The 27,750-nt window shown below is 53.8% G+C and overlaps 9 protein-coding genes across 9 annotated transcripts; 4 read left to right on the top strand and 5 right to left on the bottom strand.

Annotated features, from left to right (window-relative positions):
- Window positions 1–2,432: 2,432 nt before the first annotated feature.
- Window positions 2,433–4,136, top strand: MRS44_008075 (uncharacterized protein; the record flags this gene model as incomplete). The annotated part of the gene is made up of 3 exons (XM_046273743.2): window positions 2,433–2,871; window positions 3,056–3,592; window positions 3,712–4,136. 3 exons carry the CDS (start codon window positions 2,433–2,435, stop codon window positions 4,134–4,136), a joined length of 1,401 nt encoding a protein of 466 aa, XP_046133900.1.
- Window positions 4,137–5,524: 1,388 nt separating this feature from the next.
- On the bottom strand, window positions 5,525–6,599 carry MRS44_008074 (uncharacterized protein; the record flags this gene model as incomplete). Its single annotated transcript, XM_065620767.1, has 2 exons — window positions 5,525–6,346; window positions 6,444–6,599. The coding sequence occupies 2 exons, from the start codon at window positions 6,597–6,599 to the stop codon at window positions 5,525–5,527; spliced, it is 978 nt and encodes a 325-aa protein (XP_065476839.1).
- Window positions 6,600–7,138: 539 nt separating this feature from the next.
- On the bottom strand, window positions 7,139–9,461 carry MRS44_008073 (uncharacterized protein; the record flags this gene model as incomplete). Its single annotated transcript, XM_046275916.2, has 5 exons — window positions 7,139–7,769; window positions 7,822–8,665; window positions 8,719–9,104; window positions 9,154–9,370; window positions 9,422–9,461. The coding sequence occupies 5 exons, from the start codon at window positions 9,459–9,461 to the stop codon at window positions 7,139–7,141; spliced, it is 2,118 nt and encodes a 705-aa protein (XP_046133902.2).
- A 2,336-nt stretch (window positions 9,462–11,797) lies between these two features.
- Window positions 11,798–16,224, top strand: MRS44_008072 (uncharacterized protein; the record flags this gene model as incomplete). Its single annotated transcript, XM_065620766.1, has 2 exons — window positions 11,798–13,414; window positions 13,468–16,224. 2 exons carry the CDS (start codon window positions 11,798–11,800, stop codon window positions 16,222–16,224), a joined length of 4,374 nt encoding a protein of 1,457 aa, XP_065476838.1.
- Window positions 16,225–16,592: 368 nt separating this feature from the next.
- On the bottom strand, window positions 16,593–17,520 carry MRS44_008071 (uncharacterized protein; the record flags this gene model as incomplete). The annotated part of the gene is made up of 3 exons (XM_065620765.1): window positions 16,593–17,124; window positions 17,181–17,277; window positions 17,346–17,520. The coding sequence occupies 3 exons, from the start codon at window positions 17,518–17,520 to the stop codon at window positions 16,593–16,595; spliced, it is 804 nt and encodes a 267-aa protein (XP_065476837.1).
- A 2,930-nt stretch (window positions 17,521–20,450) lies between these two features.
- On the top strand, window positions 20,451–22,497 carry MRS44_008070 (uncharacterized protein; the record flags this gene model as incomplete). The annotated part of the gene is made up of 6 exons (XM_065620764.1): window positions 20,451–21,212; window positions 21,264–21,412; window positions 21,547–22,101; window positions 22,165–22,226; window positions 22,280–22,289; window positions 22,338–22,497. The coding sequence occupies 6 exons, from the start codon at window positions 20,451–20,453 to the stop codon at window positions 22,495–22,497; spliced, it is 1,698 nt and encodes a 565-aa protein (XP_065476836.1).
- A 410-nt stretch (window positions 22,498–22,907) lies between these two features.
- Window positions 22,908–24,003, bottom strand: MRS44_008069 (uncharacterized protein; the record flags this gene model as incomplete). Its single annotated transcript, XM_065620763.1, has 3 exons — window positions 22,908–22,985; window positions 23,035–23,376; window positions 23,455–24,003. The coding sequence occupies 3 exons, from the start codon at window positions 24,001–24,003 to the stop codon at window positions 22,908–22,910; spliced, it is 969 nt and encodes a 322-aa protein (XP_065476835.1).
- Window positions 24,004–25,119: 1,116 nt separating this feature from the next.
- MRS44_008068 (uncharacterized protein) lies at window positions 25,120–25,923 on the bottom strand (the record flags this gene model as incomplete). Its single annotated transcript, XM_065620762.1, has 3 exons — window positions 25,120–25,511; window positions 25,559–25,731; window positions 25,808–25,923. 3 exons carry the CDS (start codon window positions 25,921–25,923, stop codon window positions 25,120–25,122), a joined length of 681 nt encoding a protein of 226 aa, XP_065476834.1.
- A 709-nt stretch (window positions 25,924–26,632) lies between these two features.
- Window positions 26,633–27,673, top strand: MRS44_008067 (uncharacterized protein; the record flags this gene model as incomplete). The annotated part of the gene is made up of 1 exon (XM_046270842.2): window positions 26,633–27,673. One exon carries the CDS (start codon window positions 26,633–26,635, stop codon window positions 27,671–27,673), a length of 1,041 nt encoding a protein of 346 aa, XP_046133908.2.
- Window positions 27,674–27,750: the final 77 nt, after the last annotated feature.

Here is a 27,750-nt window from a genome sequence, read left to right as displayed (position 1 = left end):
TCAAATCCGGAGCCGCTGCAGCCTCGGACGCTTTTCCGGAGAGCGGATGGGCAAAACACCAAGACGGGAGAAGACTTCTGAGTTGTACGCCAAGATCGTGCAACGAAGCTGTGAGTCTTCCTCAATGGCCGCATTCCTAGGATGATTTGTTTGGATATAGAAGTAAAAAACCTAAGACTATCGGGTTAGAAGACTATTCCGGTTCTTTGGTCTCCCAGACCTCATCGGGAGAACCCATCCCTGGCACGGATAATTACTGCTAAATATTAAAAGCGGCCGAGTTTCCAGTCGGGATACTCACCTCCACCCCTCCTGCTGCGCATCGGAATAGCTTTCCTTTCATTCGGGCGGCAAATGCGACAACAAGGTGTCCCGCATCTCGCCCTCCCCCGATCACGGCGCGGAGAGCGGGTCCCCCACCGGAGATCCGAGACGGAGAACGGAGATTCGGACGGCGCCGAGCTGAAGGGCCCGGATTAGCGTTTATTTTTTTCCCCTCTCCCGCGCGGCGGGGTGGAGGGTTGCCGGGGAGCGGTGTGTTGTATCCGGATTACGACTGTCAATTGGCTTTATAAGAGCCGAGTAAACAAGCCGACTCCGCATATTCTCACGAGACACTCTGCCGTCCTTGGTGGTGATGGTTATAGATGGCTTTGGACAGGAGGAATTGCCCCTTTCGGAATGCCAACCTCCCCCCGGATCAGGTTTGACCAGTGACGCCAACTGGAATTAGCAACACCCTCGACTGACAAAGCATCGTCGCTTTCAGGCTCGGCCATAGCAACCCCGAGGCGAGGGCGAAACCCAGCTGTCATGCAAGAGGGGGAGGCAAAACAGAAGAGGGCCCGCTTCTGCTCCAAAGCCCCCCCCAACAAGCACTGGGGGTCCCACGCGGAATCGACACTAGTGCTAACCGTCGAGGCTGGGCACTGGCTAGAAGTCTGAGAAGCGCCTTTTTCTCTGGTTGCAGATGTTCATAAGGGCGCCCCAGCTCGGTCAGGTCCCGAGGCTGGCATCCCCAAAGGACCCTGGCAATGAGGAAGAAAAGAGGTCTGGGCTACTCGAGGCACACCCTGAAGGGGGAGACGTAATTTTGAGAGCCGAAGAGTCCGGGTTGGCGAGATGTGCACTCCGCCTGGAAATCATCGCGAGATGCAAAAGACGAGCGCAGCTTGAGCTTCATCTGGAAGAGACATTAATCAGAAAAAGGACGCCAAATCTATGTAGCTAGACCCCTGTCGCATCCGTCTAACAAGATCAGCCACGTTTTTTACCTTATTCCCGCTTCTGTGCCGTCTTCGGCGTGTCGCGCCGACCCAGGAAGAAATGACCCCAGAAGGCTAAGAAGGAAAAACCGACGTGATTCCCACTCGGCAGTCCGTTGTCGGATCATTGAGTTCTGACCTTTTTTTACTCGAGCTCGGTAGAACCCCCAGTTTCTCGAACCATCAACAGTTCTCAGACCATCATCATCAGCTTCGAGAAGGAGAACGCGAACCGGAAAAGCAAGCAAAAACAGCTTCAAAAGGATTTGTAAGTCGAATCTCCATTCTCGGATTGGGTTGCTCGCTAGTAGAGCCTCATCGACCAGCCACAAGACATCATCATCTATGCTCTGCGTCTCGTCATTGACCAACGAGAACCACTCCTTTCTGGCTTCAAACTTCACTCCCCCTTCTCTCTTTTTTCGCCTCCCCCAATGCCTTTCTCGACTCCGGGAGCTCCTCCCCCAAAGGGAACACAAGGAAGCAGAAAGAAAACACTCACTGCATCTTCTTCCCGCCGCCGCATGGCATCATTCTCCATCTGCACGGCTCCTCCCAGCGGCTTGACGCAAAGGTCTAACGATTCCCCAGCTTTCCTCTCTCTCTCTGCGCCTAGATCCTCGCACTAGCTCGGTCAGACGAGAAAAAAAGCGGCGCCTACCAAACCGTTCCCATCAAATCCACTCCGTCTCATTGGGGGGAAACGCCATCGTCGTTCCCCATATCCCGTCGCATCGCCGTCGCATCGCCGCATCGTCGGTCGGTTTTCCTCTCGGTCGCCGCCTTCCTGCGTTTGCGTCAAGCAGTAACCGGCCACTTCCTCGGTTGAAGCGCTGCACCTTGCACCTTCCCCCTCCCGAAGCAACTGCCTAACCCCAAAGGAAGGCACCTCTCACACGCACGCCCCCCTGGTCCCCTCGTAGGCTCCTTCCCTCCTCCGACCGTCCGTCGTTCCGCATTACACCCCGCGCCTGAGGTGTGCAGCAAAGCAGCAAATTACCAACCTTGGGTATCCTCAGACGGACTCGCGCCTTCCCCGTTTGCCTGTTACCCAATCCAAGTTACCGGCGACGACTCCCGAGCCCGGCCTTGCCAGTTGTCTCTTGAGACCCTTTTATATCGGATTTTTCTTTTGCTTCCCGCCCTCTTCTTCTCTTCTCGCCCATCATGCCCGCTGTTGCCCTCGCCTCCGCCGTCCCGAGGTCTCTTCTATCGTCTTCGCTGCGCCGTGTCGCCTTTGCTTCTTCCTCTCCGATCGCCGTTCGTCCTATCCGCGCTTCCTTCGGTGCCGTCCAGACCATCTCCCCCTTCGCCGTCCGCACAATGGCTTCCGCTATCCCCAAGATCAAGGTCAAGAACCCCGTCGTCGAGCTCGATGGCGATGAGATGACCCGCATCATCTGGCAGTCCATCAAGGACAAGTTCATCTACCCCTACCTCGACATCGACCTCAAGTACTATGACCTTGGTCTTGAGTACCGTGACGAGACCAACGACCAGGTCACCATTGATGCCGCCGAGGCCATCAAGAAGTACCAGGTCGGTGTCAAGTGCGCCACCATCACCCCCGATGAGGCCCGAGTTGAGGAGTTCAAGCTGAAGCAGAGTGAGTTCCCTTCTATCCCTAGCCTAGCCCGAGTTGCATCTTGCAGCTCTCTGCCATCTCCCCCACCAATCGCCACCCCCGCATACATGATGAGGAGAAAGTGAGGGCAGAAACATGACGAATGAGATGCTCCGTGATGAACCAAAACGTGAAGAATGAAACCCAGCTGACTTACATGCTCTAGTGTGGCTTTCCCCCAACGGAACCATCCGAAATGCCCTCGGCGGTACTGTCTTCCGTGAGCCCATTGTCATCCCCCGCATTCCCCGTCTCGTCCCTGGCTGGAAGAAGCCCATCATCATTGGCCGACACGCCTTCGGTGACCAGTACCGCGCCAAGGATGCTGTCCTGCCCGGCCCTGGCAAGCTCTCCATGGTCTACACCCCCGAGGGTGGTGAGCCCCAGGAGATTGAGGTCTTCCAGTTCAAGAACGGTGGTGGTGTCGCCCAGACCCAGTACAACACCGACGAGTCCATCACTGGCTTCGCCCACGCCTCTTTCAAGCTGGCTCTTGACAAGGGCCTTCCCCTCTACATGAGCACCAAGAACACCATCCTCAAGAAGTACGATGGTCGCTTCAAGGATATCTTCCAGGAGCTCTACGACACCCAGTACAAGGCTGAGTTCGAGGCCAAGAAGATCTGGTATGAGCACCGTCTCATTGACGACATGGTCGCCCAGATGATCAAGAGCTCTGGTGGTTACATCATGGCCCTCAAGAGTGAGTCTTTCCCTTGATGCTGCACACTTGTGCGAACTCATAAATTCATGTCGCTTGACACGATTCAATTGATTCGTCACTCGACATCCTCAAAGGATAGCAACTAACACAACTCCCAGACTACGACGGTGATGTCCAGTCCGACATTGTCGCTCAGGGCTTCGGCTCCCTTGGTCTAATGACCTCTGTCCTCATCACCCCCGATGGCAAGACCTTCGAGTCTGAGGCTGCCCACGGCACCGTCACTCGCCACTACCGTGAGCACCAGAAGGGCAACGAGACCTCCACCAACCCCATTGCCTCCATCTTCGCCTGGACCCGTGGTCTCATCCAGCGTGGCAAGCTCGACGACCAGCCCGAGGTTGTCGCCTTCGCCGAGAGCCTCGAGCAGGCCTGCATTGACACCGTCGATGTTGATGGTATCATGACCAAGGATCTTGCCCTTGCCTGCGGCAAGACTGGCCGTGAGGACTATGTCACCACCAACGAGTACCTCAACGCTGTTGAGCGCCGCATGAAGAACATCATCAAGGAGAAGCTGTAAATGTCTTGACAACTTCTCTCCTCCCCCCCCCCCCCCGCACCCCCTCTTCACCCTCTCACACATCCCTACATCCTCCTCACTCTCTTGGTCTCTCTTTTCCACCCACAAGAGTCGCCATTTCTTTCATGAAGGATATGAGAATCGGCGTCGGACGTGTTGTTAGTGGCTGGCCAGCATCGAACCTCGGCTTCTCGGCGAGTGAGAGAGCATTGTCTCTCTCGTGGTTGTCGATTGCAATGCCTCGTCGGCTTGCATGAAGTCGGCATCGTCAAGGAGCAAACATGCACATGAAGATTCCCCTGTATGAACACGGGCAACAAGGCAACGAATCATGCAGAGTATACCTCCATCGTTACTATGGTATGATAAGGAAACGAAACGAACGGGCTTTTGGAAAAAGAAGGAAAAGGGTTTCGAGGGGGACGGCACGACTGAATCTCGTGTGTCATGTATTGGAAGACAAGCAGGCAGGCAATGTAGATAGAAGACTCCTGGTTGCTCTTGGGTACATAAAGATAAGATGGGCTACCCAGCCCTGCTTTATAGTTTTTTGCAGACTCCAATCCCTGGATACCGACCTCGTTCTTGTTCCCTGTTGTCCCATTGTGCATACGTACATTATGACACAGCGCGCTGCTCCTAGCCCTCTTGGTAGCGGGAGAAGGGGGTCAGAGGAGTCATACGACCAACGCCAAAGCCAAAAGTAGTGCTTTGAAGCAAAACCATTGGGCCCTCTTGTCCGTCCCGCACCTCTCTCACATGTACATGAGGATGTAGCTGTGCCCCTAGATGCCGCTCGAACGCCTCTTTTGCTTCTTGTGCTGTTGTCAAACTTCGGTATTTGTCCGTAGCCTGGCATCAAGCCCAAGCAACCCCTGTAAGGAAAATGCAGATGAATCTAGAAAACCCCAAAAAAGCCCACAAAGTTCACCCAAACAGAAACCCCGGTTCCCCTGTTTCCCCCTCCCCTCCCAGTCATTTGTTGTTGTTTTTCCCCCTTCGCAAAGGAATGCCTCGGCTTAAGACCGCACGTGTAGATGGATAATGGAAAATGCCCCCCGGGGGCTAGCGCAGGCGGGTTCAGTGATGAGAGTGATATCCCCGTATGCCCGGTGAGTCTCCGGGTTGTCCCGATCTGGATGGCCCGGCTGGCCGGGTATCCACCGCGGTGTGGAGGGCATGGCATTTGGAATTATGGCAGTATGTACCTTGCCCTGGCAGGTGTGTACATGCCGGATGCTGTCCGTGGTTGTTGGTTTGAAAGGTAGTAATACAAAGACCACAAGCTCAGTCTCTCTTTCATCGGGCGGCTATTTTCGCTTCAAGAACAAGACCACCCAAAGAGAAAAAAGAGCAAAGGGCCATATTTAGAACCTGATGGCGCGGTACTAGTCGTCTCGGGCCGCAGCAGCCTCCTTCTTGGACTTGCGCACGCTGGGCGTTCCGTCGACTTCGCTCTTGCGCTTCTTCTTACTCGGTCGTGTCGACGAACCGCGAGGTTTGTAGCCGGTATCGTCATCGTTCCTCTTGCGCTTGCCTCTGCCCACGGGTGTTGAAGCAAAGTCGGGGTCCTCGTCCATGCTGGCATCCCAGTCGCCGCGATCTGCTGCTGCCGAGGCGCGAGCTGCGGCGCTGACACGTTTACCCCTTGTGCTGGCCCGACCGCCGCGCTCGCCCCGAGTGCCTCGTGTCTTACGTCCTCCAGTGTGACCGCCTTCGCCGTCATCAGCATCGCCGTGAGTTTCGCCGTCCTGTAGGAAGATCTTCGGGGCATGCTTGCGCAGCCAGTTTGTTACGCTGGTTGGGTTCTTCAGATGTGGGTTCGTAGGCTGGTGTGTGTTTGGATGCGCGCGGGGAGCGAGCGTTGGGATGGTTGATTCTGGATCGATGCTGGTGTCGAGCTCGTAGATGTAGTTGTCGATGTCGTCGGCGGACAGAAAATCGGAAGGATGCGATTCGCCTTCAGGGGCCTTTAGCTCGCTGATGATGGCCGGTAGGGTTTCCTTGGCATTGCTGTATGATGAGTGCGGCACACCATTGATAAGATCTTCAAGTTTCTTTCCTGGCTTTTCCTTTCGGTCGGCATGGTCTCGATCCAGGGGCAGTACTAATGCCTTGGGGTCAGACGAGGGCTCGAGCGAGAGGTCGATCTGCTTTTCGGGGGGATTTGAGGCGAGTTGTTGATTTCGAGTAATATGTCCAATAGGCGGCTGTCAAAGAAGAAAAGGGACAGGTCAGTGATGATGCGCTTGAGGCTGAGGGTTGTTGAGTGATGACCTACTCATTCTCCACGGCCAGGCGCTTTACGAGCGCAGCCGCCTTGTCCTCCTGCTTGTGTAGCTCCTCGCCGTCATGCATCTTCTGGTCAAAGACGATGCGCATCTTTCTATACTTCTTCTTGTACGACTTGTAGCCGGCGCGATGGCGGGTGCCGCCCTCGGCCTTGATGGGGGCCTCGTCCATGGTGAGCGGCTCTTTGGACGCGACCGGGATGGAGAAAACGCGACGTCTCAATGGAGATGGTGTTGAAAGATGTGCTTGGACGCGTGGAGGCTAGATGGGGGACTCGAGTTGGCGATGGACTAAATGCTGATGAGAAGCAATGGAGGAGAGAAGGGTTTTGCCAGCTATCGAGATTTGGGGGCGCCTTCGCACTGGACCTGAGGTGTTGTTCTCGGATCGGTACGTAGCTTCCACTGAAGCAGCCGCAAGGGCGCCCTGCCTCTGGGTCCTTCCAATTGGTGAGGTCTGGATGGAGTCAGGGCGATCCAACGAGCCGACCTCGGATCAATATTTTCCCGAAATGGTCACAGAATCACCAAAGCTTCATGCGACACGGAATAAGTCATGTTGTCGAAGCAAACATTGTCTTAAGCTCAAAATTCCAACGGATTTTTTGCGTCTTTGAATCATGTCACGATTCAAAGGTTCCAAACTACATGCCCAATCACCCCGGCCATACCAAGATAGGATTCATTAATCTATTCTCACACTCAGGAGTATCACGATGCCACCTCCTTTCCTAACCTGTCCAGCTCTTGTGCAATGAATTCTGCGGCATTCACCATTTCGGTGCTGCCATAAACGACCCTCTTCTTGGCCTTGTCTCCTCCAGCTCGGCTCACCCACTCTTGCAAGTTTCCATATTCGTCCATGCTTCCACCGCCAACGGTAAACACCACTGCCTCGCTAAATCCTTGTCGGCGCTGACCAAAGCTGGCCGTCTGTCCGGGTGCTTGCGAACCTGGTATACCACCTGGTGTGCTAGCTCCCGCTCCGGAACGCACCGCACTTGGGGGAGGCATGGTACCCCGAGCGTTGGCGGATCGAGGATCAAAGTAGAGGTAGTGCTCCGTCTTGGCGATCGCAGATGAAGAAGCCGATGAAGGATCCATAATCGACTCAACGATCTTGGTGACAGTAAAATCACGATCGGCAGGAAGGAAGTTCTTGACGCCGCTGATGAGACTCTCAAAGTTGGAAGATAGGCCAGTGGGTACGCCGGATTCCTTGAGGCGATCAGTGAGGCGGGATGACATGGAAGAGAATCGCCCAAAGAGGTCTGAAGATTGAGCTGGCTGAGTTGTGTTGTTGATGGTTGTCAGTTGTGTCATCTTGGTGGTCGCTCGAACCCTGGTTATCCATTAGCAAGTGTGAATGAAGAAGCTGAACCAGAAATTCTTACTGTCGGACGTAGGGCAGAGATGAGACATCTGCGCCTGCTTCTGCGAGAGCCTTCTCCAGGCCTTCAAACTCCACTCGGCCGACCTCCTGTTCGGTGCTCAGGTACCAGATGATGAAGAGTCGCAGCTTGTCGACAGGGTTAGTGCCCTTGTTGTCATCCTTGATGATCTCCATGATCTGGGCCTTGGTCTGCTTGACAATACCCTCTTCGAGTTGGAAGTAGTTGTCAAGTTGGCGGTCCTTGATACCTGTCAACAAAGCTGCCAGGATGTTCATGTGCATGTCGAGGATGCCCTTGCGCTCTCTCATCTCGGGAAGCAATGTTATCGCCGCCTTGAGGTGTTGGGCGCTTGCGCTTGTATCGTTCTGAAGGTCCTCCAGATCAGTCACGCCAGTCTTTTTCGTAATCGAAGCCGTGTCCTCCTTATACTTGGTTAATTCGGCGTCAATATCCTCTGCCACCTGTGGGAAAGGGCTGCCAGCGTTCTTGGCCCAGAAGAAGTCGCTTGCGGTCAAGTCGTAGCCCTTTTTCGATGTGCCTCGTGCTGGGTTTCCCTCTTCCACCGGAGCCTCGATCGTGATTCGGTTCAGCTTCATGTTAAGAACATCATGAACCAGGGACTGGTAGGTCCAAGAATGCGACAGCATGGGTATCAAGTCGACATTGCGGTCTAGGAGAATTAAGACGGGTCGGGAGGAAGGTGTGCCAGAGGATGCGGTTGGTCGAGGACCCGAGAATAGGTTGTCCTTGGAGTTGAGGATGTGATCTCGGAGCTTGCGGTCGAGTCGCGCAGCGACCATCTCCGCCGCGGCGCCCTTGGGGCATCGGATGATGGGGATAACGCCTGCAAACACAATTAGCTTCTTACACGGCAATCGTATTTGCCAAGTATCATACCCATAGTAACAACAACACTGAAGAGTCCGCTCACGATCCTATCCACCACTCGGTCAAGCTCGGCATCACTTGTTGCTGCACTATTCAAAGCCCAATACGTGTGCTCGTTCTGCATCCCCAAGCTAAACAGATCCGGCTCGGCGACGATGAAGTTGAGATATTGGTCAAACAGCTGGGAGATGTGCTCTGAAGTTCCCGCGGCTGCTGTCTGTGTCGCAAACTCCTCAAGAAGGACGCGGGGCAGGGAGGAGAGGAAGTTGATGTAGGCTGGCGAGTATAATCCCTTTTGCAAGTCCGAAGTGATGGCCTCGAGGTTCTTCGCATTCGGCTCGAGAAGATAGATGACAGGGACGTCTGGGATCGGGTGTCTGGAGCCGCCAATGTGCCTGCGCATGATGTTAGTTGACTGTCTAAGAATGCGCTTGGCTGACCTACATGTGCATAGTCACACCCATTGACCGCAGGTCACTGACACGCATCACACTGCTGATGACATCTCGGCCCAGATCATCAAACACCAACACCTTCCAGATGGGGTTGCCGTCGGCGTCGAGGATGGGAGCGACGGGGGCAAGCAGACCGTTTGCGAGCGCTTCGTCGGCTTCGGCTGACTCGACCGTCTCGTTGAGGTTGAGGATCTTCTTGAGAGAAGCTAGAATATTGTTAACATAGAAGCAAGAGATATTAGTTTACCATAACAAACCTATTTGGCGATCGCGCAGGGAGTTCCCCTTGGTGGCCATGGTGGCAGATGACGTCGGCGAAGTTGGAGCTCAAAGCGGTGATGATAGTGGGATGCGCAGTTCAGGAGCTGTCCTGACAAGGGCGAAGATATTGGCCACCCTAATGTCGAGGGGGTGCGCAAAAAAAGCAATGAGGAAACTTTGACCCTATGCAGACAAAAAGCTTACTTGCAAAGCGCCAAGCCGAATCCTCACGTCAAGGGCCGTGTTGTTTTAATGCCAGCTTGAGGCCACGATACCGTACAGTAGGTTGCCAGGCGCTCAGTTGATAGCTCCCGACGGCGCGCAAGCTGGAGCACGGACCGATTCAAGGGCCGACAGTTGGGACACAGGCAGAGGCAGGCACTTCTGACTTCCAGGGGGAGCAGGCGCAGGCGCGGCCTGTCCGTTCTCCGTGCTTGAGACACGAGTGGGGCCATGCCTGAGACCAAATGGTTGTGTGTGCCTGAGAAATGGGGCCATCGTCCAACACGTCTTGGTCCTCAGTTGCGAAGCCGCCAGGACTTCTTTTTCTACCTACTCTCGACGACACTCCATCAACAACCGCACGCCGGCATCACTCATCGCGACAGCACGCAGCGTCGGCGCTCGGCAGACGAACTGCGCCGGTAGATACTGGTGGCGCTTAAGATTTCGATTCGATTCTTCCGCGTTCACGTCCTCCATCTGGCCTGCGTCTGCTGCCTGCACATTGCTCTACTCTGGCGGACCTCGGTGTGTCGCCCTTGTGCTATCCATCATTTGCCTCCCCGACAGGACACGCCTACGGTTCGATAATGTTGTAAGCGGCGAGCGACTTGCGCAATATACAGATGGGACAGATTTTCTCTGCACCTCGCGGGTAGGAAGACGGATCAAGTTGCTCACGGAATCGAATCCTTTGTCTGAATCACAGGGTATGCCCAATCCTTAACCCCATCCCCCCTTCCCCTCCACAACACGCTCAATCACCTCTGTCGCGTCATTCTTCGCGGCTCGTTGCGCCATCACCATGAATCAAAGAAGCAGCATTGTATCTGTGATTTCTCTATGAAGAATGGAATCAACCACTCGGAATCTGCAGCATTTAAAATTGCAAGATGAGGAGCTGGTGACCACCGCCGTGGAGACTCGCTTTGGAGATAAAGGCTTCTCAGCGCCGTCTTTGCCTTTGCAGCAGCAGAGAGCTGAGCTGCGGCGGCTGGGTAACCATGACTTCCAGGCTTGAGCGCAGTGACGAAATCCAGGTGTCTGCAATCTGGCGAACCTAGATGCGAACGCGCACCTAAGCCGCGGGCGAGTGTTTGATAAAAAAGAGGGCATCCAGAGTCAGGAAAAGGCGCGCCAGCCATTGAGCGAGCGTCCTTCTGCGACGTTGCAGGCCTTGGTCGGGCGACCTGGTGCAGGGGGCCGGGTGATAACATTCAGGTTGCCAGCACCACCAGAACCAGAACGGCCAAGGCCGCGACAGTCTCGCAGGCAGGCTCAGCAGCAGGGACTACGCTAAATGGAGGCGCACGCATCCAGAGATCAGTGGCCCCACCATCAGAAATCTTTCTACAATGCCTCGCCTCGACGAGCAAGGCAATTCCATCGCCACAAGAAGCAAAGCTCTGTCGACAAAAGCCAGTTCATTAATTTGGCATCCAGCTTATCCATCCCGTTTTCCGGGTCTTCTTTGTCGCCCAACTGGCTACGCTCGAGCCTTTGTCCGACCGTGGTTCAAGATGGTCCAGCATTTGTTGGCGGTCTCTGCTGGTGGTCCTTTATTCATTCGCTCGCTCGCGCCTTAACTATTGACAGGAATCCAGCCTACAATATTCTTCTTTGATCCAACAATCATTCTTCATACCCACCACCACTCATTTTTTTTTTTTGGTTTTACCAGACTCGCTGATGGTTTGCATTTGCTTTCAACAGATTTATTGCCTTTTTCAACACTTCCCGCCTGGACCCTTGTCATCGCTCCCATTGCCGCCTAGCGTTGTTTTATGGTGGGTAACCTGCAGCCATTGGTAGCCGGAAATCCTCCGCTAACAGGAGAAGCCCACCCCAGGTCTCCCTACAGCGACTCTCTGTGTGTCAGTACTTTCTCCTCCCGTCTCCTGATCAACAGCCACTGGCTGTAAACATGTCTACATCAACGCCTATCCAAGCCCACCACACCCTTTGCATCTTCTGAACCGGGTCTCTCCCGCATTGCATCCATCGCTCGCTTTCGTCCACGCGTCCACACAATCTGCCCATAGCGATGATCGCTAACAACATGCGTTAGCCTCTATAACTGCCATTAATTGATCTTTGAGGCTGCGTTGCTGCCCTGGCGGCTGCCGCCTCAATTATCGCCCTGTTGCAAGATGCAATCCTGGTCCAACAATGGCCAGAATGGCGCTGATGAGACGCAGCAATGGCATAATAACTATGCCTTCACTGGTCAAAATGGTCAATATGATCCTCACCAGGCTTGGTCTCAGCCCATGACTGATCAAGCTGCGTACTCTCACATCAACCCTCAGGATGCTTCTCCATCCAACTTTTTCGACTCTGACCAAAACAACTCGTTTCTCACCAGTGGTCTCCATGGGTCACAACCAAACCAAGGCAATTATCATGCAGGGCATGATTCGCTGGGATTGAACCAGCAGTTCTCGCAGCCCTCTCAAGATGTAATGGATCCAGCCTTCAGCGATATCCATTCGGATCTGTATGGTCAACATGGCAAGATCGACCTGGACAATGCCATGGCTGGCGTTGGCCAGCTTTCGAGCCATCCTCATTCTTCCACATTTTCATATGGTTTGGTTCAACCCAACGAACCCTCCTTCGAATCCCCGATACAGCAGTATTCTCAGCCTCACGTAATACCTCAACCGAGCCGACAACAAAGTCATACTCCTGTTCAGCAGTTTGAGGGTCTTCCTGGCGCTTTCGCCCATGGACATGGTTTCAGCCGACCGCCTCAGCAGTCTCCTGTCCAAAACCAGCAGTCATATAGCCAAGCTGCATTCTCCCCTCCAGTGAATGGCCAGACCCCTCAGCCTCAATCGAACGAACAGCTCAATTTTCAACAATCCCATCAACAGGCGCGCCAGCAGCCAACCCAGCAGCCACATCAGCCCCAGCAGCAACAAACACAGCAGCCTCAACCATACTCCCAGGCACAATATGCTCCCAAACAGCCCCTTGCCTATCCGCAGACCACTCAACCGATGCCAAACCAAAACTTCCAACAGCCTGTGCATCAACAACAACCGCCTTTCATGACCAACTCTTCACCACCACCTGCTGCAACCCCCCAGTACATGATGCAACAGGCGGTCGTTGATCAAGACGCAGGCGTCTCTCATCCCAACGCGACAGAACCTCCGGCAAAGAAAAGGAAGCGGGCAGCTAAGAGCGCCCCTGAAACGCCGACCCCGGAGCCTGCAACGATCTATGCCGACTCGCCGGCTGGATCTCCTGCCCTGAGGAAGGTGGATGATATCGACACGCTGACGGCACCAACACCCTCACCCGAAGATGCACAGCTGATTGCCCAGTTCAACAAACGCCCCAAGGCCGCCCAAGCGAAGCATCCCGCCATCAAGGGCCTCCCGTATCTAATCTATGATGGAGCAACGAAGCTTCCCGCTCCCAAAAGCTACGACAAGCTTGCTCCACTTGTCGCTCTCCCCGCCCGCAGCGGACGACAAATGGTTCCTGAGCTTGGATACAGTCTCCCTTGTGAGGTTCAGGGTCGGTTCACAAGTCAATATCGTCCTTCTCCCGATAAGGGCGGGCTGGATGAGAGGCGAATCGAGGCCAAGGTATTGTTGGATGAATTCGATCGTGCTATGAAGGGGCTTGGTAAACGACGTCCCAAGTATACCGAGTACCCTCATGCTTTCAAAGAGCAGCTCAAGTCGGACGAAGCTTCCAAGAACAAGGCGGAGAAGAAGGCAAAGAGGGAACTGGAGGAGGTGCGCAACAAACCAGTAAGTCCAGAGTTGCATCCCATATCAAAAGACGTTTATCTAACAATATTCAGCTCCGCTCTGCTACTCGTCCGACAGACCCTGCTGATGCTGCTGCATGGGACACCATTGGGATAGTTCACGTAGAACAGTCTGTTGCAAGGACAAATGCGCTCATCGCAGGCCGCGTGCAACAAGCGGGCGAATACTTTATCAAGCTTCGTGGTGAGATGAATCGCGCCAAGCAGGAGCTCGACCAAGCCATCAAGGAGAAGGAGGCCGAGTCTGAGATTTCAAAGTTCCGACAGGAGTTTGAGAGGAAGAAGGAGATTCTCTATCGAGCTTTGGACGCTACTATCGAGCATGCGGACGACGCGGTTCTGGATAACCTCGGCGGCCACCAAAAGTTGGTTCTGAGTCTGGTGAATGCATTGATCATGTGTATCAAATCGAGCGACTTCTCTGGGAAATTCCCAAAGATCGTCCTCGAGCTTTTTACCCATTTTCCCATGACGAAGAAGATTGCCGAAACAACAAACTTTGAGACGGTGAGGAAAAGGTTTGCCGACAAGGGCGATGCCGAAGTCAAGGAGCTCACCCAGGAGATATCTGCCAAGATCAAGAAGCTCAAGGCGTCCGAACCAGAGACGGCCACCGGGTACACGGGAACCTCAGCTGCCAGCAGAGCAAAGTCGACCTCCAAGTCTGGGAATGACCACTCTGCCAAGCGTGGCCGGGACGAAGAGGCCGACACACGGACTGTGAAGAAGATTGCGATAGAATCAAGCGGCAACTCTCTTAGTAGGAAGCTTGCGCAGCCTAAGATTCAACTTCAATCGGCATCCAAGACGACTGCGGCGAAAGCGGCAGCTGCTTCTATCCTGCCTGGCAAATCCAGGCCCGTGGCCAAGTCTGCACCGAAGCCTGAGCCTAAGGCAGAGAATAAGTCGACGGCGGACGACAAGCCCAAGACAGCTCCCAAGACACCACGCAGCGAGCCCAAACCCCATGTGCCGCAGAACGGCTCGTCGTCAGCAACGAGCTCCTTGTCATCTGGCATTGCCTCGCTTCTTGATTCAATCAATGCTCCCAAGGCCGACTCTCCGGCTGCTCCCAAAGAAACCAATGGTCCTGAAACGTCTGAGACGCCGGAGGAAAAGGCCAAGCGTCTTCGCAAGGAAGCTCGCCGCAAGCTCCGGGTCAGCTGGAAGCCTGAGAGTGAACTTGTTCAGGTCAAAATCTTCCATAAGGAAGAGGCTGAGGATGAAGGCAGAGAGGTCAACATGATTCGCGATGCCGGTGATGATCGGTCTGAGGGAATGGTTCTCAAGCAACGTGCAGACGTGGATGACGAGGATGAGGACGATGATATTCCATATCAGCCTTGGGTCGGACCTGTTGCGACCGACTTCTCGAGACTACCAGATGATACCCGAAACAAGAACTTTGTTAATCGGGGAGGAAATGTCACCTTTACCACGGACGAGCAGCAGCGCATTGCGGAGAGGGAACAGCGCGAGCTCATGGCCATTTACACCGATCCAGACGACATTCCACCAACACCCAAGTCTCCTCCACCGGAGATGGTCGGTAGCAGCGACCGGAAAACTCAGTACTTGCCGGACGATGCCAAGTTTCAAGAGATCCAGCTTCGGTGGCGCGATGAGCAACAAATGGGGGTCGACGGGGCTCTGTACTCGGCAATTCAGCGTATTGATGCGAAGGGGAACCCGTCAAACCGCCTCGACTCGATCTTGGGTCGCCTCCGGGGTGCGCCTTCAACCCCCTCATCGTCTGCACAGTCTGGTTCCTTACCCCAGCAAAGCCATGGCACGGCGAATGAGAATTTGCCTATTGTCGCCGGTAATGCAGCTGCAGAACAGGTTCTCACGCTGCTCAGATCCGACAAAGTTAAGAACTGGCGGGATCCTGCTCCAGCTGCGACCGATGTTTGGCGTACTTACCATTACGCCGATACAGCGACTCGTCTTTGTGGAGGTGCTATTGAGGGCGTAGCTAAGAACTTGGCCAACAAACCAGCTCCAGCCACATCTCCTCCAGAGTGGATTTTGCATGATCCAGAGAAGGTTCGCGAGTGGCAGATGGGCTACAACAAGGAGATGATGGCACGACAAAAGAGAGCGGACGAAGAACGGGCCAGAACCGAAGCTGAAGCCAACGCCCTGCGGACCACTCCAGCAGCTGCTACACCTGGTCAACCCCCGGCCAACCCCCAGGACTGGGCAGCATACTATGCGCAGCAGCAAGCATATGCCCCGTACATGGCTCTGCTGCAGCAGATGACTGGTGGTCAGCAACCGGCTCAGCAACAAGCCAGTACAACGCCCCAACAGCAGGGGCAGATTCCTGACAGTCAGCTCCAATCCATCTTGGCGGCTATCAATCAGCCATCACAGCAGCCAGCGCAAGCTCCAGCCTCGAATTCTGCTTCGTATTTGAACCCGAACGATCCATCTTACCAGCAGTACATGATGCTCAGTCAGATGGCTCAAGGACAACAAGCTGCCCCACCCCCGCCTCCAGCGGCGGAACGGGACTGGGAGCGGGATAGAGATCGAGAACGCGATAGAGATCGGGATAGGGAGCGGGACCGGGACCGCATGCACGACAGAGACCGTGACCATGACCGGAACCGTGATGATCACCACGGAGGCAGGGGTGAGCGCGAAGGGAAAGATGGCCGAAGAAAGCGAGGCACGCTGCCGCCGCACAAACCAGCAAACAAAGCACTAATAGGGACGAAGCCTTGCACATTCTGGCAGCAGGGCAAATGTGCCAGAGGAGACAAGTGCACGTTTAGACACGACTGAACAAAAACACTGTGGCGTCAACTTGCCTGTAATGGTCGTCTGGCGAGACATGCATTTGAGGTTTGGGAAGAGGAACATGGTGTATATTATTGTAAACAAAACTCGCATGAACTCCATATCGTTAGCCCGGTGATAGGGGGCTGAATGGTTTCTGATACATTGGCGCCTTGAGCGCTTTCTACGGAGAATAGACGTTTCTATGTTACCTACGTATTCTAAGTTGACATTGTCGTGCATGTACGTTTAAAGGTGTTTTCACTGGGAGGCAAGCAGCGAACTGAGCAGCGCAGATTTTGATTGAGTCGATCAATGGTGACCATCTAACTTTTTAACGATTTGATATCATGTCCATGTTGGAATCTGCTGGTTTACTCGGCAGCAGCCATCTCGGTGTCACCCTCACCAGCTCTCTTGACCAGGCCACGCAGGCTCAGGTCATAGACGACGTCCTCAACTCTCTTGACGTCATACTTGACGGCATCCGCGCGCTTGCGCAGAATGTCGTTCTTGAGGTTCAGCAGCTGGAACCCGGCGAACAGATCCTTGATGAACCCGCTAATAACGAGGGGCAGCTCAAAGTCGCCGTGGGTGACGGCGTTGGGGGCCAGACGGGCGAGCTCATTAGTCAGGTCCGTCAGGGAGAGGAGGTACTCTTCGATGGTGAGGTGGAAGGCATCACGGTCCTTCAGGTTGGTTGGGACTGGGGAGGTCAGTTGGGGGTTTTCTTTGTTTTCATTGGGGATGGGTGGCGCACCTTGGAAGACGGCACCGACTTGCTCCAGCGTGAGGAGACGGCCGAGGGAGGCGGGCTGTGAGTCTGAGCCCAGGCCGCCGAGCCAGGCAGTGTAGACGACGGTGCCGATGGCGTTTTGGACGGTTCTAGCCCACTTGCCGTTGTACCTGGGCAGTTGGGTCAGATTTTGATGCTTTTCAACTGGTAGGCTAGGCAAACGTACTTGTAGTAGGGGTGCTGGCTGGCAACAGCACTCAGTTCCCCCACGATGGTGACCTCCTCCTTGATGGCATCCTCGACCTGGGACACAAGCGCAGGGTCTGGTACAGTATTGGTCTTAGCAGCGTATCACAGGCAAGGCGGAGGACGAGGGCAAAAAAAAACTGACAGCGGGCGCGGGGCGTGGAGTGGACGCGCGAAAGCAGGCCCTGAGCGGTAGCGACGGCGCGCTCGAGGCGCTGGATGATCTGGGTGAGGTTATCACGGACGCGGGTCTCCTCGTCAATCTTCTCCTGGAGGTGGGCGAAGATGGAGGGGTCGAGGAGGGGGTTGTCGGAGGACATGGCGGTGGCTGCTTTGTTGTTGAAAGTGGGTGAGGCTCTGCGGATGAGGCTCTGTCTTGGTTTGGAGGTGTTTTGGTTTACGCTAGGGATCTGGGAGCGGGAAGATTGTTTTACCCCAGATGGAGCAGGAGGCACTTTGGAGATGGATTTGAGATCATACACAGCTTGCCGTTGCGTATTTTGCACCAGCACTCTCAGGCTTCTCACGTCTACGCGCAGAAATTCCAGCATTACATCAAATGGGTCACATTACGATCTTCTTCACTGCCCAGGCAAGCCTGAGCAAGTAATGAAAAGCGTGAGCTCAACAAGTGTTCGCGTCGCCTGGAGGCAGTGTAATACCAGGGACACTGTGAGCGGAATCATGTGCAAGCACAGAGGAAACCGCCCGAGGTTCAAAAATAGGAATAATCACGATTGGTCTCCTTAGAGACCTTTCAGAGATTAAACTGAAAAGAACAGATACTACACTTGATCTAAGCCAAAAGGCAAAGAGAGCTAAGGAGAAAAGAAAAAAGAGTAAAATCTTGGGAGGGAGGGCGACATTATATAGAGGATTTTGAGGGCGGTGAAGGGGGCTACTGATTGTGAGGTGGCAGAATTTGGGCCAATGAGGGGGAAGGAATTGGGGAGGCTGGAGTGCTGCCTGCTGGGAGATTTGTGGCCCACTTGGCGGGGGGTAGGCTGCAGGCCTTGCGGTGAGGAAGGCGGGACCTTACAGAAAGAAACCTGAGGCTACAGTTTGGGATGCTTGGGCAAGACGAATGTGGATGCTTCGTTGTTGGCATTATACAAAGTGTGTTCAAGCGATAACAAGGACTACAAGTCTAGATTGATATTGTTGATACCTCGATTTCTTTCAAGCTTCTTGAAGTAATTCGACATCAGCGTCCTGGAAGACATCTAGGGAACCCACTGCTTCAGGATGACTGCTTTCCATCAGCCAGGCTGCACCTTCAACAACATCAACGCAAGCAAGATTACCCTGCATCAAGCGGCAGACTTTCAGAGTTGACAAACTTCCCACTCAAATTTCGGTTGCAATAGCCTATCCCCGGTGATACCAATCACAGTTTGCGCCCTGATACCAAGCGCAAAAGTTACAGACTCCGTTAATATTTGGCCCACATCAACATTCATCGTTCAGTCTGATCCAGTGCGTCTCGCCCTCCAATGCCCGTGTACCCAAAGAAATATCCCAAGAAAAGGTGATACATCAGAGCCTTTTTATTGATTTATTATCGCATTTTTGTTATCTCCCTATGGCTACTCCCGGGATAGGACTTGTTAAGGTCTCTGAGATCTCATTTCCTTCCCTAGGCTTTGTGTCCACCATCATGTCGCTTCCTCATGTGGAGGTGCTCGGCTCGAGAGACCTCCAATCGCATGGTCTTTGAACATGTGCTAACAGAGACTGCAGTGGGACGCGGTACGGCGGTGTGCAACTCTCCACAATGTCTTCGGTATCCATCATGTCGTAGCCAAGGCGGAGGGATAAGCTCTGACTGACGAGCCTTGCGACTGGTGACGGCTTCCGTGATGGATCCAAGCTCGAGCGCACAGAGTCGGGGCCTCCAGTTCTCTGTGTGCTGGTGACCTGTTGACTGACAGCACGAAGGCCTCATCCATTTCCCACACTGTCCCAAGGGGCGCTGATCTATGACAGCTGCTGTCGGAGAGCGACGTCAATACCCTCTCGGATACCGAATCGAGCGAAATACCCGTGATGCATCTTTTGAGTGAGGCCTTATTACTTGGCGAACAGGATACGTACTGCCCAGTACGAAGCCATTGGATCCCGCTGAAGAGCGGCTCGTCCTCCGATCCTTCTAAGACACTGTTGGTCGCGAGAGAGATCTACTAGCGAGCATTCCGTACGTCGGCGAAAGCGTCATTGGCTCTGTTTCTCAGCCAGTGGATTAGCTATGGCAAGAGTGTGCAACTATTCCCGCAAGTGTACGGCTGGCAGCATTCCCAATACGGGCCAAGCAACCAAGATCTTGATGGACCAACAGCCGAAACATTGAGCTTAGAGTGCACCACATGACAAGTCATAGCGTGCCACTGAGCGACAACAACACCATAAACTTCGACATAACTGGACGCAACTGAAGCTCGGATATGCTGGTCCCTTCAGCTGAGGCCATAGCTCGCGCAAATATTGGGGGTGGGCTGCAGGGTGGGAATTGGATGGGACCAACAGGTCGCCTGGAACACTCAGAAGGAGACTGTATTTGCTTTTGCAAGAACCTCTTGATGACGTTCGTGAAGGAGTGATCACGTTCCTGGCCTGATTGCAGGGCTGAACTGACTCTACACTCAAACGAGATGGCGAAACTCAACTGTTACGGGACGATGATACGAGATCCCAGTTCGGTGCTTGTGTAACGGGCAAGTCACATTCCATGCTATACCCGGATGTCGCGCACCAACTTGTGGTTTCTACCCGTTCTTCTAGAAAAGCGTCCCCGTGGACAAGGAATCCCCCGCCTGGCAGCCACAATCCAGACGTTCCCAAATCAGGCAACCACTGCTCGCAATGAAGAAGGTCGTGGCACCAATGGAGGAATCCCTTGCACATGGCTGAGGTGAAATTACGCTTCGGCCCACGCTGTCGGGACCGTTGGATTGCTGTTGGTGGTGCGTGCCGTGAACAATATCAAGACATGGCTTAGTATTGTTCTCTACAGCCACCTGCCGGATCGGGCGGAAGAGCAGCCACAACTACAATACGGCTTGCGATTGGAGCAAGGGTATTATATCGAAAAAATAGATATCCGATATCATGTTGTTGTTGCTGAGTTGAGGATATAAAGACTGTCGATGTGCAGGAGTGGTGTTGAGGACAAGACAAGCTCTCAAGATCATCTTGACGAGCAACACCAACCTTTTCACCATCTTTGACACTACAACTCACCTTTGAAGCCATGATGGCTATCAGCCTTCTCAAAACCTGGGGGTTTCTCCTCATCGCTGCGACAGCCGTTGCAAGACCTGTCGTGGTTGAATCACTGGACGAGACTCCTGAGGGTTGGGAGGAATCCAGCTCTCCTGCCCCCGACAAGCCTATTGAACTCTCCATCGGCCTTGAGTCTGAGGATCACCTCCTTCTCGAGCGTACTCTCAGCGAAATCTCGGACCCTTCTCATGCCAACTATGGCAAGCACCTCTCTCGCGATGCCGCCAAAGCCCTGCTCCACCCCTCTCGCACTGCTACAGAAGCCGTCAAGCGCTGGCTCTCTGATGCTGGGGTGCCAGAGCACCATGTCCGTGACGAAGGCCAGTGGCTTCATATTCGCACCACAGTTGGCCAGGCCGATAGTCTTCTTAGCACCCGCTTTGGCATCTTTGCTCGCGATGATGAACAAGTTGTGAGAGCGAGACAATACTCAGTCCCCATCGAAGTCCGCGACCATATCACCATCATTCAGCCTACGACCTTCTTCCCCAGCGAGAAAAAGGCGCGCGCCGTTGAGGACCTGACATCCTTGGAGAAGAGGGAGGAAGTCAACGAAGTGAGGGCCTACGGCAACAACAACGACGGCAACCATGGCGGTGATGGGCCAATTGACCTGCAACAGTGCAAAGCACAGCTCACTCCAGCATGCCTGCGGAAGATCTACAAGATGCCTTTGCGTAGCTACCCAAGGGCACACCGAAAGTCGGAGTACGGCATCATTGGCTTCCTCGAAGTAAGTTACCTTGTCCACTTGGGGCGTGTTTCCCTAACATACTTTGTGTAGCAAAATGCCCAGTTTTCCGACCTTGAAGAGTTTCTCAAACGGTTTGCGCCCGACTTGAAGGGTGCCAACTTCTCCGTGTCCCTTGTCAACGGAGGGCTTAACCAGCAAACCCACAACGTTGCTCAAATTGAAGCCAACATGGATATTCAGTACGCCATTGCACTCGCCGACAAGGTGCCCGTTCGATTCATCTCTGTTGGGGGGCATGAACCCGAACCTCATCCCTGATCTCGAGTAAGTGCAGTTGGCTGTAAACTTACTGCTAGGGCTAACAACAAAATAGCTTTCAGGCGATCAATGCAACCAACAGACAGTATCCCGAACCCTGGCTTGAACTTCTGCAATACCTCCTTAACCTCCCTAACTCGAACCTCCCCAAAGTCATCTCTCTCTCATATGGATCGAATGAGCAGCACATCTCTAAGTCCTATGCTCGCCAAGTCTGCAACATGTTTGGCCAACTTGGCACTCGCGGCGTGTCAGTGATTGCAGCCGCTGGCAACACGGGCCCAGGTTTCTCTTGCAAGTCCAACGACGGTAACAATAAGACCAAGTTCCTCCCTACATTCCCAGGCGCATGCCCCTACGTGACCTCTGTGGGTGGCACAGAGGGAAATAGCCCGGAAATTGCCTGGTCCCGATCCAGCGGTGGCTTTTCGGAAGTCTTCTCGCGTCCTTGGTGGCAGGAACAAACTGTGAAGGCGTACCTCAAGAAGCACAGCAAGGAGTGGAAGGGATACTACAACCCAAACGGCAGAGCTTACCCAGATGTGGCGGCTCTTGCATGGAACCACCAGATTATGCTCCGCGGCAACCAGACTTTTGGTGGTGGAACAAGGTACGTTTTCTTGCCTGTGGTTCTGTACGAACCCGGTGACACGGGTGCTGACACAGGATACAGCGTCGCAGCCCCAACATTTGGCGCCATGATTTCTCTTATCAACAATGAGAGATTCAAGAAGGGTAAGCCCCGATGGGCTTCCTGAACCCTTGGCTCTACAAGACTGGCAAGGCAGGCTTCACTGAGTAAGTGCCCATTCAACCGTGCCTTGATAGCCCCCTAACAGTGTTTAGCATCACCCAAGGCAAGTCTGTAGGCTGTACGGGTGAGAGTTACATTCGACTTCCTTCGCCAGTAATCCCCAATGCTGGTTGGAAAGCGGTCAAGGGATGGGATCCCGTGACTGGTTGGGGTACTCCTCTGTTTGATCGGCTGCAGAGACTGGCTACCTAGGAGGAGTCCGTCTACTTTTAAGACGATGGATCGTTCCGGAAGGGTACATCATTGAGGAGGAGCCCAGTGATGGTGACTAAGTCCCTGGGGGATGTTACGTCTCTTGAATGACCCTTGGGACTTGTCGAGCAAGTATAGACCATCCATATTGGATAAATTGAGGTGATGGTATCAGCCCCTTGGGCTGGTGGAGGGCTGATTCAATAGACTGGGATGGAATGATTAGTAGGCGAGCGAATACAGAAAGCAAGTTGCTGTGACAGAATCTGATGTGACCCCTTGAACTGCGATACCCCCTTTCATGAAATTGACTACCTATTGCTTGCTATAGAGAACGTGAGCGGCAACTGAGGTCTTTGACGGTTACTTTCACCCCTATCTCGCCTCTCAAGTAAACAGGTTCCCATTTCTCAAGCACCAAAGACCTTGTTCCAATCCTGCTTCTTGAAATAATCCTCAGAAGTCTCAAGGGATGGGGGAAACTTCAACTAAATCCGGTATAAGCAGCCATTCGTAACACTCTGCGGGTAAACTTACGTCTCGGGGATGAGTCAGAGTAGGGTCATCTCTGCCCTCGTAGCCAAATTCGTTAAAGTAGGCAAAGTTATCCTCGAGCTCAGCCTTCAAGTCTTCAGGAACGCCAGGAGGGAAATGGCCCTTGGGGAGGGTGACGACTTCTGCCTTGAGGCCCGTGACCCTTGTGAGTGCATCAGCCGCCTCACGGGGCGAGATCCATTCTCTGTAGCCGATGAGGTTGACGCCCGCGGGCTGCTGCAGGAGAGCCTTGACAAAGGGGCCGGAGTCTTCTTCGGCGGCGATGAAGGGGAGCCTGACGTCTTGCTCGATGTGTCCGATGAACTGGACGACTCCGTCGGAGTTCTAAATATGTTAGTAATGCCTGTGAGTTGTAGGGGTTGGACTACTTGCCTTGATGGGTTGGGTAAGGGGGTTCTGGACAAAGTTGCTCAGGAAGAGGCCTGCCTGGTAGACGCTGGTCTTGGCCCAGAGCTCGGGGTAGGTCTTCTCCGCATACACAACAGCCCTGGCCTTGGAGTCAAAGTGGTATACGTGCTTGTACTTGCCCTGGGACCACTTTGTCGCATCTGAGAGCGCTGGGATGATGAACCGCTCGAGAGTCGAGACCTTGGCAGCCTCATCGATGACGTTCTTGAGCTGCTGCGTCTCATGCTCACCAGCCCACTCATTAAGAGCCTGCCCCGGCTTGGCCTTTCCCCTGTTGGCAGGGTCTCCGTACAGACCCCAAAAGTCGCTGACGGCAAAGATGGTGTTGGCGCCCTCAAACGCAGCCGTGAGAGTAGACGGCTTGTCAATGTCGGCCTCGACGACCTCGGCACCACGAGATGCGAGGGCTTGGGCTTTGGCGCTCGAGGCGTTTCGGGTCAGGGCGCGGACTTTCCACTCAGGGTCTTGGAGGAACGTGGTTGCAACAGAGCCGCCTTGGTTGCCAGTGGCCCCGAGGATGACGATGAGCTTCTGAGAGGACATTTTTAAGGTTGTGATGTATTGAGATTTGTTGTGAGGATGTTGGATGAACTGATGAGACGTGTTGTATACAATTTCTTGAGGCCGTGGCCTTCTTATATGTCTCTTCCTGTCTAGTTGATGACTATCCTATGGAGGTGCGATAAGCCTCCGGGTCGGTCGCAACAGGGGACACAAGTCAACCACGGTCAGTTGTATTAGGGATCCATGATCGCGCACGAAGCTACACCAGTATATAAAATGCTCAGCAAATATAAACATAACAGATCACGGCATTACTCCGCCGCTGCTGAGCTCATTCTGTTAGCGCTCTAACACAGCACTGGGGCAGGATACAGAGCGGAGGCTTATGATAGTTCATGGAATACTTGAAGCTTTACCATGATACAACCCATAGTTACTATCGCGATTATACGCCCGATCCACAAGTTCGAACACAGAATTACCACTTTCGTCAAGCCCACGCCGGTTCGCATGTCACCATTCCCGCTCCCCCCTGTCACCAGAACGCCACGTCCGCTCCTTGTCCGCTCGCTCCGCAAACTCCGGCGGCCGTGATTGGGCCGGAAGGTTTACGCAGGGACAATAAACTACCAAGTGGCTGACGGGATCGGGGCAATACAACGGGCGTAGTGGGTTTAAGAGCCAGGTCTGCATGAGCCGGAGTGGAGGAACTGTCGAACCGTGGCGTTGTGAGGGGAGGAGGTATGTAAGGGATAACGTTATGTTTCTGGGATGATTGGAAATCTAGGGAGTTGATTGACGAGCACGAAATAGGGACTTGTCCCCGCGAAAAGATGTTAGAGCCGTGCCATGATACTCGCTGGCTGTATGGAGCGAGGGTATTTCCTACTACTGGAAGGCCACCTGTTGAGCAAGATTGACCGAACTTGAGATGTTTGCTAAAGAGCTATTAAATAATAACTAAATACTATTTAGAATATTTCTTCCTACATACTTGGATGCCTTGAGATTGGCAAGAGAGACGCTGATGGAAATGTTCAGGTGACATGGTTGACACTGCCAACTCGATGACAGGTGTGACCCCTTACGAACTATTTGGCCCATTCCTGTTGTTCATCATCATGACGTCTCTAGAAGAGGCCATCAACCGCTAATCTATTCTTGTGTGTCAAAATCGGTGCTGCAGCTAACATCCTTCCAATCCTCCAGGATCTTCAACGTCTCGTCGCACTTGTTCTTCACAACCTCATACCCATCCGCTCCAAGAGCGATTCTGAGAGGCATCTCCCTGCCCTTGGCAACTCCCTCGCCGCGCACAAGGTCAAGCACAATCGAGACACCCTTCTCGGGGTCTCCAGCCTGATGCCCGCTCCTGTTAGCCAAGTACTCGTCGAAATCCTTGGACCGCTGGGCATAGTCTGGAATGTTGGAAGGTTCGTTCTTGAGGTTTCGACTGGACAGGAGCTCGGTTCTGAACTGGCCCGGCTCGACTATCAGAGTGCGGATGCCAAAGTGTGTCGTCTCCCTCCACAAGCTCTCGGCCATGCCTGATGCGCGTCAGAAATGGGTCTTTGCTAAGAGCGTCGAGTCTTACCTTCGAGCGCAAACTTGGTGCCTGAGTAACCGGCGTTGAACTCGTAGCCATGAAATCCGGAGATGGAGCTGATGAAGACGTTGGTGCCAGTGCGACGCTCTCTGAAATGGGGGAGCAGAGCCTTGGTGACTTTCAGAACGCCAAAGACGTTTGTTTCAAAGGCCTGACGGGAACTGTTTGTCTCTGCTCAGTGTTAGTGGAAGCCTCTTGTGTGTTAGGATGTGACTTGCGAGAGATCTTCCCATGCACCCCCCAGGATGAAAGCCAGCGTTGTTGACGAGGACGTCAATGCGACCGTGAATGCTCATGGCCTTTTGAATGGTGCCACTAATGGTGTCTTGATCATCGGTAACGTCCAGCTTCATGACAGAGGCGCCGGATTTACTGAGGTCATCGAGGGTCTCGACCCCCTACGAGCTGTGGCGATGACATGATCCCCACGACTCAGGATCTGCTGAGCAAAGATTCGGCCAAAGCCGGACGAGCAGCCAGTGACAAGCCAGACGAGAGGAGCCATATTTAAGATAGAATTCAAGGTTGAGATGTTGTTGACTGATGGAGGTATGGCTTCGCGGGCGCTTCTCATTTATACCATCCCCTGGTCTCCCATCGACGGCACCTCGGCGGTTCAACATGTGAGTCAACTCGTCTCTTTGACCCATCAACTGATGATAGATGCTGGGGAGAAAAGGCCGATCGCTCGTTTATTGCCTTGAACACCAAGAATGTCCCCTCTTCAATCGCCCGGCCCGATAGAGCGGACTCGAGCGGACTCGAGCGGACTCGTCCGCTCATGTCCGCTCGATGCCGCTCCTGTGAACTACGGTCAATCCGCTCACCTCAACGACACGTTTTACTCTCGATAAAGTCACTAGTTTCCTGGAGTGACGCGATGTGAGGGATTTTGAGTAGCAAACCTTGTAAGCCATCAAGAATTGAAGCGCTTGTCCACAGCGGAAGCAGAGGCGGACGCGGAGGAGAGCGGCCACGGCGTGATGGCTCCAACTCAGCGAACGGATCGGAAACATATGACGTAGGAGTATTATCAAGAAATATGCGTGTATAATAGCCGGCATGGCTCAATACCCATTAGTGAAAGGACCCTTCGATCTCTCAGTTCTCTCCATCGACACGAAGTCAACGGCACCGTCAATCGCCAACAAGCTGCTCAAACACTCGACACCCACATCCAAAACGATGGCGTCCGATGCTCCAAGCAAAAAAATATGGTTCATTACCGGGGCTTCATCCGGCCTAGGTCTTGAGATGGCCCTCTCCGCCCTCCGCGCCGGCCACAGGGTCATAGGCACAGGGCGCAACACCCGGAAAGCCGCCCTTGACAATCCAGAGCTTGAGAAACTTGGCGGAGAATGGCTACAGCTGGATGTATCCAGCCCAGATGCTGAGGAAGTTGTCAAGCAGATCGTCGTCCGTGAGGAACGCCTCAACCCACGGGAGTCGACGCACTGGGTGGTGGTCAACAATGCTGGGAACACACTGCTCGGGACTGTTGAAGACATGAGCGATGACCAGATCTCGCAATACCTCCAAACCAACTTATTCGGCCTCATTCGCATCTGGAGAGCCTTGATACCCGCCATGCGCCGCCATCGAACTGGCACACTGATCTCCATCTCGTCCATTTGGGGCTTCGTCAGCAAGCCTGAGCACATGATGTACAGTGCCGCCAAAGCGGCCGCGGAGTCTCTGACAGAGTCCTACGCTCAGCTACTGGCACCGTTTGGCATCAGGACCATGATCATTGAGCCCGGGGGTTTCAGGACAAAGTTCCCTGGCAACCACCTCAAGCCAGACGGTGGAATCACAGAGGGCTACAGGGACAAGATGGAAGAGTGGAATAGTATTATTGATGCGGCAGCGAAGGATCCAACCATGGTGAATGGTGACCCAAAGCTGTTTGGCTTGAGGGTTGTCGACGCCGTTGAAGGGCGAGGATTGTTCGAGGAAATATGGGCTGAGAATGGCACGGACAAGGCCTTACGAGTTCAACTTGGATCTGACTGCTACGGGTTGTACGGCGAAAGGCTGAAGCAGTTGAACCAAGGGTATGCTAGGATGGCAAGCATCGCAAGCTCAACCGACGTGGAAAGCTAAAGATAGATTCGATGGAGCGGATGATAGGTTGACCCAATGGCCATGCACTTCAATGTCCATCGCAATGCATTGAGATT

The sequence above is a fragment of the Fusarium solani genome (genome assembly GCF_023522795.1).
Source record: "Fusarium solani strain SB1 chromosome Unknown bctg00000004, whole genome shotgun sequence".
NCBI classification, from domain to species: Eukaryota; Fungi; Ascomycota; class Sordariomycetes; order Hypocreales; family Nectriaceae; genus Fusarium; species Fusarium solani.
This window is presented reverse-complemented; position numbering and strand designations above follow the sequence as displayed.